This window comes from Cynara cardunculus (genome assembly GCF_001531365.2).
Source record: "Cynara cardunculus var. scolymus isolate 2C chromosome LG 15, CcrdV1, whole genome shotgun sequence".
In the NCBI taxonomy this organism is placed as follows: Eukaryota; Viridiplantae; Streptophyta; class Magnoliopsida; order Asterales; family Asteraceae; genus Cynara; species Cynara cardunculus.
In genome coordinates, this window is record NC_037542.1 from 7909252 (window position 1) to 7919000 (window position 9749).

The window sequence follows — 9749 nt, forward strand, 5'->3', positions numbered from 1 at the left end:
ATATATTTTATCAAATTTTTATGATACCTTCAAATTTATATTTTATTCAAAAAATAAAATCATTGTGTTTTTTCTTAAAAACACAAAAAAATCGTATTATAACATCGACAAAGACAAATAATAAAATAGAACATTAAAATTGAGATGTGTCTCGCTGCATTGCGCGAGTACTCTTGTAGTAGTTCCTAAACACAGGAGCATTAAGTATCACTTATTAATGAATATTACTTAAAGTTCAAGATTATAAGTTGATTAATCATAAATATAATTTATTAAAACTTCATATTTGAATTCGTGTAACTAACCATAGATAAACATAATAAATATTAGATAAACTCTAAAACACCAAAACTTATTTTTATTTTCTAAAATATTCAAAAAATTAAAATTCTTAATATAACTAACTGATAAACACAATGAACAATACGAGATATGATGCCTAATTTTTATTTTTCGTTAAAGTATATTATCTTATTAATTTAAAATATAAAAATGTGTTAAATATAATTATCATTTAAATTAAACGAAATTTGAGATCTAAATCAAAGTAATACATTTTATTCGAAATCAAAATTATAATAAAAGTTATATAATTTTTAGTTTTGAAATTCATATCGATATGTATTTTAAGATAAAATAATAACCAACTCATCTATAGTTTTCTCAAAACCATATATTTAAGTCGAGAAAGACAATCAACAGAACAAAGTAGGAATCATGATAAAGGTTTCAAGTTCTAAATTCCAAAATCCCACTGCATTGTGCGGGTAGACTTCTAGTTCTCAATAATGACATCACATCAAGGTGCTACGAGGGGTGGAGCCTTTAATTTACATGAGGAGAAGGACCAATTAAAATATAAAGACAAAAACAATGATATTATATTTCATGATATACGGACCTTTACATATTCAACAGTGACTAGTCGAGTTTTCATTTTCTAAAACCTATATATGATATATTCGTTATCAACCTTAGTAAAAACATCTTTTTCAATATAAATAACCGAGCAATCGTTCATACATTGATCTCCCATTTTAACATGCGGTCTATTGTTCACAATGTTCATAGTTAAAAATGTCCTCTCAACTGTTGCAGTCGCAACACATAATATCATTGCTAGTTTTATAAGCAAATGCTTAGTAATATCATTGTGAGCACTATTACAGTTTGTGAATCTTAAACCAACAAAAGACTCACTGCCTGCTTGATCTCCAATACTTAGTTTAAAAAGATAGCAACATAAACAGTAAGTTGCATTTTCACTTACACTGTACTCTAGCCAAGTAGAAAATTCGTCAAATCAAGCAAGGTTAAATCTTCGTGATTTTTTCCCAAATGCAGTGCAAGGAAAATCATGGCTTCAAGGTTGGCAAGGGGCTTTCAAAAGATATGCTCTACGAACTTCATCCCGAATATTATAATTGTAATCTAAAATCGTTCTGCATAGAACAGGGTCAGCGGAAAGATCGGCTACATTGGTTTTCAACACGACTTTACTTACAACTATGAACATCATTATATTTTGGTTTTATTTGGTATTTGAGTATTTAAGTTTATTAGTGTGACATGAAAAAATAACCGCCTGATTGTTGGCATGCAAGGGGCGGGGGGGAGGGGGGGATAGACGTAGGAAGCGGTAATCATGAATTTACCGTATGGGTAAAATTTTAGACGTTAGGAAAAAGTGGGTAAATTTTTAGGATGGTTCTATGTTATTTTTTATTTAAAAATAAAACAAGGTATGCCCATGCCCTTCTGACGCTTAAGTGGTTCCGCCACTTGGTGCTAGCTCGTTCGTCTTTTAACCCATCAATCGTAAATTATGAATTTATTGTCAACCATAACCGTAAAGCAACTGCTTAAGAAACTATAATCACGAAGTTGTTGACGGAAACAAAAAGCACACTGTAGAATACTTGGCCATCCACTAATAGTACAAGAAAGTTGCAAATTGAAATGACAAGTGACGAAACCTTGAACCAATGCAATGAGGCGGTGTATAATCAGATCAAACACAAGTTGGCCCCAGCAATCACGATTGAGTTTATAACGAAGATATCTTTCAGAGTCGAATGATGGAGATGATGACACAAGAAGACTATCGTTCTGACATTTGGACAACAAGCGTATCACGATAGGGATACAAAACGCCCTTCATGTCACATCCTACTTTCCTAAGGCCATTAAGTACACTAAACATTATGAAAAACATTGGATAATAACTTAAACAACTTAATAATATTTAATAGTGAGAAAGACCGGAATATTTATAACATCTGGGATCGAATTAAATAGAAACTGAAATATTGTAATTAAACATGTAAATTCCAACATAAAGTCAACTTAAATATAAATACACTTCAGCTGAGAAGAGGGGAATTACATCTGCCCATTTCCATAGTTATTAGTTGTGTGTCTACAACGGGATGTAAAATTTTCTTATGAACAAGGAATCAATTCAGATAATTTCTACTAATAAATATGTCTTTGTTAACTCGAGGAAATATCTTGCTAATAAACTCAAATAACTTTCTTCTTGCTTTTCCTGTTTTGCAGTATCTGAAACACAAAACATAATCGAGATGAAATACAGATTTGTAACTCAAAATCTGTGGCAAAATAACCAATAGGTTCTTATAACTATGTGTTTTTCGTAAAATACGAAAACATATAAACCAAAACCAAGTGCCCTAACATTAAATCTTCTTCAACGATGGGCCTTAGCAACCCTCTTAATCTCATCCGTCTTCTTAATAACATAGTTGCACAAGGAACGGATAAATGACTCAAAAAGTGATTGATCATAACCTTAAACCCAAAAAAATGAATTTACTCCGAATACCACCATAGATGCCACACAAGAGAGGCTTGGAGCCGTTTGCCAAATGCTTACTGGGTCACTCGCTTTATTGGGTAAGCATGACAAGGACTCAGAATCTTACCCGGTAAGAGGCATGGCAACAACCAATGTTCTAACCCGGTAAGTGAGGACAAAACTCTTACCTGATTCGCGCTTACTATGTAAGAGACGCTTACAAACAATCCATTCTGATATTTGAGAATGTTACCCGACAAGATAAGTGAGGGGCGGGACTCTTGCCGATGAGTGCTTACTCTGTAAGCATTTGGTAAACGGCCAGTTATTGTTTCTCAATCCATATGCAAGAGATAGAAAACATATAGTATACTCTTACCTATTTGAAAAACCCTTGGACCTGGCAGGCACTCAACAATGGTCATGATAGACTCATGAACCAAGAGTATTTTTTTTCTTCCACTCAGCAGGGTGAGAAAATGAGTGGTTAAGGTGCCTGGTGGAATGAAAGAAAATGGAGGTTCCATGCAAAACCATCATCCTATGGTGCTTATTGTAAGGTTCCCATCTAATACCATCATCCTATAGTGCAAGTCTAAGCATCCTGACAACAGATTTGTGATGCATGAAACATACGTATGAACAAAGAATCATAAATATAACATGCTGGAGGTTCAAACGTGAGAAAACCCTTTTATCACATGTGATAAATGATAAATACAGGACCTGGTGGTGTGCAGGTGACTTGTACCGTAAACATTTACCATGCACTGAGAAACTTTGAAACACATATATAGTATGCATATTAATTTGTGTAAACCCTGACATATATGAAAATACAGCAATATATTTGAAATCTCATGACATAACTAGAAATATTAAAACGTATACAATTGTACATGAAACTCACCTCAATATGTGTAGGCTTGTCTGGTTTTACTTGCAATGCTACCTACACAAGTCATATATGCATCTAATCACTTAAAATGGTCATTGAGTACGCATATTGAGCTTACTAAACATCTTGAATTGATCTAGAACACACGCACTCCAAATACATATCAACAACTCAGACGGGCTTTGCCTATATGCCACACGGACACGGTCATGCCAAAACATCCACAAAAACTTACACGGTATAGGTCAAAAGTGCATCATCGCCCTTTGGACAAAAACAAAAGAATCGTTATTAACTTCAAAAGATCAATTTGAATTGAAGAATAGCAAAATGCAGGGGAAGGCTATTAGTGAAAGGAAAATAGAGCAAGACTTCCCAAGCAGATGCTGCATTTTATTTTCATCACTCTTTATTTTGGAAACCATCTAAGGGAAACATAGAGAATCTATGCCTGAGTTCATTTGGAATTTGGAAATGACCAAATGATGAATTGTAGAGATTGAGTTGCATGCAATGAAGACGCGCCACATTTCGTGAATTCTCTTTTGAACTGAATCGTTCTGTTCAGCCAACTAAAAGGTGCAGAAGAACTCAGCAGCTATATCAGCCCTACATCAGCACCATGAGATTGCACAAATACAGAAGCCTGTCTGACAAATTGGAGTTTTGTCAACATATAATAAATGTCCACAATGAGAAAGGGACACAGTTTTAGAAATGTGTAACTATTATATTTTTAATTATCTAAATGACAATTTTACCTTGATAATAGAGGGAGTAATGAATTGTCCATCTCATAATTAAGGAAGCAGCAAAAGACCTTCCAGGTGTCCACTTCTCATGCAAAATGAAGTGCTGCAGTATCTTCAGTTGCTTTATACAGTTGTTAGACATCATAGGGTACAGTTATCTGTGATCTTACAGCACTTTGGTGTAACAGAAACAAATGAAAGTAAAATAAGAATGTCTTCTTAGCCTTGGTAATGTTTAGAAGATGTATTATTTATAACTAGAAGACTGATGAGATAAAAGGAAGAATATTGGACTGCAGATAGAGGATAATGTACTGGGGACTGCATAGTTGCATGTCACCAGTTAGATGATAACAAGGAAATGCCTTAGATGTTTCATGACCTTCTTCTGAATGACCAAATGAGCGCAGTATATCCCACCAGGAGGTGGGGTCTTTTTTTTGGGGGAGGGGGGATGTATGCAGACCTCACAAGAGTAGAGTAGTTGTTTCTGTGAAGACCCCGGCTTGTGCAAAGTGTGCAAGGAAAAAACACATATCATAATGAACTTGAAAACATTGTAAAATTTTGAAAGACGGGTTAGAAGTAAGCAACAACATTCAAAAAGATAAAACATGGAGCAAGTACAAGAAAAACATAACAACGACAAACTCTAAAGAATATGTAGAGGATGAAAATTTTCTAATATACTACACTCACTGCCACAAAGACAAATGCTAAATGATTAAGCCACCAGCCATATGCTTATAAATGTCCTCTTTGACTAAGCATATACTAAAAAAAACAAAACTGGAAAGATAAAAAGCACGTCTTTTTTCTCCAATTATACCTTTAATAAAAACCTACTTGATCACCAGTACAGAGTAAAAAGTTTTTTTTTTTTTTTGGAAAAACAAACTAAAAAGATTTGGTTTGGTTTAAAGAGGGAATAGAAACTTGTTAGAGTTGTTAGTTTTGATGCTTGCCCTGAAAGAAAAAAAAAACAGAAGAAAATATCAAATCAAATTGGATAGGGTCCAGTCACCGGAGAGGTATGCTATTTGGTCATTCCAGGATGATGAGATAGGGCACTTTTTTAGGCCCAATTCCATCTATTTTTGTTGAGGCAATTCTTCGAAGTCTCCCAATGGTGTAAGGCCGTCGACTTATTGGGAAAAAGGAGGAAGATCACTTTGATCTCTTGTTTCGAATAGGTCAAGTGTCATTTTGCAGTTATATGAGCATGAAAATAAATTGAATATCGATGGAGGTGCATTGCCGATGTGGAAAACAGGGCAGGGATTCACAAGTACGGCCGACATCTATTTATTTAAACGAGAATGCCGTGTCGTCCAGCGGAGCTTAGAAGAAGATGACTGGCTCTGATACCATGGAAGTTGATCAAGAAAGATATATATCTTGCATTTCATTATAAGAGATTACAAACATTTATATAGAAAAGGTAACCTATATTAGGAAGCTACACTTTAGATTTCTTGAAAGCAAAACTCTAATTATCTAACTATGTACAATATCTAACAAAAACTATTTTTCAGTTCATGCAACACATGAATATGTAATGAAAATGATTAATTACAGGAATGAAGGGAAATACCTCAGTATTCATTCTGAATTTCTGACCACATATGGGTCCTCAAGCATGAGTTGTTATTTCAGAAGTGCGTATATTGAACAATTTACAGACACCAAGTCACCAATAATCTCCACAAGAACAAGTCCCATTCTTGAAATGGTGGAACCGGTGCAAATCACGGACTACAATTTCTCGCTGCTCCACAAGCGATATGAATTTTGTTGCGGTATGACAATCACCACATACACGAAGATTTTTTCTTATGTGAATAGGTGTACCTGGACGGGTATTCAGAAGTCCAAAAGCAATAGCAAGCTTCTCACTATGGGTATTGACCATTTGTTCTTGTAGATCATCTTCTACATCATGTATTGAATCCGTATCAGATACATAACCAGCAGCCTTAATCCTATCGATCAGTGTTTCAAGAAAAGCGTAAATCTTCTTCGAATGAGAATGCCACGAGCTGCCAGAATAGAAAGTATGAACTTCATTTCCCAAATCAACAGAACTATATCCAGGGGTTTTCCTTATACCTCTTATTTCCATTTTAGTCCTGATTTCAGTCACTTTATCCCACATTGAAGCTGAAGCATACATATTTGCAAGCAATACATAATACCCGCCATCGTTGGGATTTAACTTGAACAGTCTGTTTGCTGCCATTTCCCCCAATTCAACATTTTTATGAATCTTGGAAGCACCCAACATTGCACCAAAAACGTTGATCTCTGGCTCAACAGGCATGTTTAGAATGAAATTCCATGCTTCATTAAGCCTGCCTGATCTGCCAAGCAAGTCCACCATGGCTCCATAGTGATCCATTGTAGACTCAATCCCATATTTTTCCTTCATGATGGAAAAATATCGAATCCCCTCTTCGACAAAGCCTGAATGACTGCATGCTGAGATAATACACAGAAATGTTATATTGTTTGGCTTTACATCTCCATTTTCCATTTCTCTGAACAATTCAATGGCATCCCTTCCACATCCATGTGTCCCATATCCATCGATCATAGCATTCCATGTGGTTACGTGCCTTTCATCCATCAGGTCAAATAACTTTCTAGCCGTACTAATAGCTCCACATTTAGCATACATATCCACAAGAGCCGTCTTGACAAAGACATTTCCGTCCAAACAAGTTCTAGTAACAAGTCCATGGATCCACTTCCCTTGGCATAAAATTGATAACTCAGAAACAGCTGCAATGATGCTCACCATGGTGAATGAATCAGGTTCGATGTTTTGCAATTTCATGTGACGAAAATGATTCAAAGCATCAATTACTCGACCATTTTGTGCATATCCAAGTATCATGGCATTCCATGAGACAAGGGTTCTTCCTTTCAAGTTTTTAAATATTTCAGCAGCAATATCAACCCGTTTACACTTGCAATACATAGAGATCAGAGAGTTCATGACCGAAACATCAGGGTGTAGTCCTAGTTCGTTGACCAATCGATGAATGAATTGCCCCCGTTCTAGATCAACCGAATCAGCACAAGCATGGAGTGCTGCCATTATAGTCACACCGGTTGGTTTAACTCCATCATCCAACATCTTCTCAAAAAGCATCAGTGCTTCTGCAGAATCACCATTTTGCGCATAGCCATCGATCATTATGTTCCATGAGACCACATTTCTACCACACATCTTGTCAAATATAACACGTCCGATGCATAAAGACCCACATTTCAAATACATATCAACTAATGCAGTCGAAACATTTGCATGGCGTTCATATCCGCACCTAAAAACATAACCATGAATAGATTTTCCAACCCTCAAATGACCAATATTACCAACAGCAGGCAATACCGAAATAATCGTGATAGGATCTGGCCTCAGTCCTTCCCCTTGCATTTGTGACACCAATTCTATTGCTCTCCCTGCCAAACCATTTTGAGCATATCCTGCGATAATGGTATTCCAACACACCAAATCCCTCTCGGGAAATCTAACAAACACCTTGTATGCATCATCAATCAACCTACACTTCGCATACATATTAACAATACACGTCATGGCATAAACATCCCCCCCATGACCATTCAAAATCAACTGCGCATGAACTTCTTTCCCCTTCCTAACAAGACAACTCTCACCACAACCCTTCAACAAATATGTAAAGTTATACACCACAGGCTGCACGCCGTCATCCATCATACGACAAAAGAACGAAAATCCATCAAAAATCGAAGAATTTTGCGCATAGCCTTTAAGCATTGTGTGATAAACAGCATCATTTTTATCTTCAATTGAATCAAAAACACGGGTGGCTTCAGTTAAGCTGCCATATCTGCAGAACAAGCTGACTAGCTTCGTCTGAAATAGATGTTCTTCATAGAGACCGTTTTTGACAATGAGAGGGATGATTTGGTGAAGTTCTTCCATGGAAGTGCAGAGTTCTAGGAGAATCGCTGCTGGGTGTTTGTAAACATGAGCCGGTATGTGGTTTCTTTGAGCCAGTGTGTGTTGGATGCGAGAAGATGATGATGCTATGGAAGATTGAGGTGTCGTGGAGAGTGATGCAATTAGCACCTGTGAACCCATCGGGGTTTTCTCTTATTTCGCTCTTTCACCTTGAATTCCAGAACAGTTGGTTGTTCTTCTGCCGTTCTGCGCATACACAAATATATCAATTCTTACCCAAAAACAGAAAGTTCAAGAGGTCGTAAAACCAATTTCCCAAATCAACCTGTTGTGTGATAAATAACCAAAAAAATTTAAATCGATACTTATCTTTTACATTTTCCATGGATTAACCAAAATAAGTTCAAATACCTTTTTAAAATCAAATCTTTTACTTTAATTATGTCAAATTCTAATTAAACAAAGTTGTATTTGATCCAAATGTACATAGCATAGCTAGCGCTAATTCCTACTTAATAAATATCGCCCTATCATCAGTTTACATTGTGATGGCATCTCGATTTGAAGCCTACAATTTCGATTTGAAGGAGCAATTTATGTCTGGTTTGAATGTTTTGTTGAAGGAGCAATTAGTGTAGCATCGACTGTTGTTCCCAGTGATAAAGAAACAGGTGAACTTGCTGGTGTTATCCAAAGCTCTTATGAGGGAATGAAGAAGACATCATTTATGAAGTCTAATGATACATTCGAAAAGATTTTCTTCATCTATTTCATCTTAAAATGTATGTGGCCACTTACCTGATTGAAACAATAGTTATTTACTTCTCTCCACTTGCATATACAAGAGCAGATGATGCCACTATTTTCACTCTCTTTTGGTCATTCTTGCATTCAAATCAACAGACAAGGTTTAACGATAGAAATAGGAAATGAAGTTGCTTACCTGCTACGGCGAAGGTGGACGGCAAACGGAGGAATCCGGCGACGAGAGATTGGGTGATGGTGAGTTCACTATGAAGGTGAATAAGCGGGTAGCAAAAGGGAAGGGGGAAAATGTCAAGGTGCACGATATTTGGCACTGTAGAGATGGCCAAAAACCGGTCCCGGGCCGGTCCCGGGCCGGTCCCAATCGGTCCCGGGCCGGTCCCAATCGGTCCTCACCATTCTCATAACCGGCCATAACCGGTCCCGGCGTAACCGGTCCCGGTCTCGGTCCCGGTCCCGGTCCCGGTCGAAAATGATAGGACCGGTATAGGTACTTTATAACCGGTTATAGGCCGCCGGTCCCGGTCCCGGTCCCAACCGGTCCCAACCGGTCCCAACCGGTCC

At 36.8% G+C, this 9749-nt stretch overlaps 1 protein-coding gene across 6 annotated transcripts; it reads right to left on the minus strand.

Annotated features, from left to right (window-relative positions):
- Nucleotides 1–4123: 4123 nt before the first annotated feature.
- Nucleotides 4124–9438, minus strand: LOC112527217 (pentatricopeptide repeat-containing protein At1g11290, chloroplastic). Of its 6 annotated transcripts, XR_003070733.1 has the most exons (4): nt 9364–9438; nt 6063–8666; nt 4478–4571; nt 4124–4366 (listed from the first exon to the last, which is right to left on the minus strand). XR_003070733.1 is itself a non-coding variant. In XM_025137698.1 (3 exons), the coding sequence occupies exons 2-3, from the start codon at nt 8598–8600 to the stop codon at nt 6458–6460; spliced, it is 2073 nt and encodes a 690-aa protein (XP_024993466.1). In that variant the 5' UTR covers nt 8601–8666; nt 9364–9438; the 3' UTR covers nt 5399–6457. The 6 variants fall into 6 exon arrangements, 3 of the variants coding, with proteins under 3 accessions (XP_024993466.1, XP_024993465.1, XP_024993464.1); XR_003070735.1 differs by lacking the exons at nt 4124–4366; nt 4478–4571 and adding an exon at nt 4585–4642; XR_003070734.1 differs by lacking the exons at nt 4124–4366; nt 4478–4571 and adding an exon at nt 5399–5865.
- Between the last annotated feature and the right edge of the window lie 311 nt (nt 9439–9749).

What these genes read in the sequence shown, in the direction of transcription:
- LOC112527217 (XM_025137696.1), bottom strand. Translation starts at nt 8,600, where the DNA reads ATGGGTTCACAGGTGCTAATTGCATCACTCTCCACGACACCTCAATCT.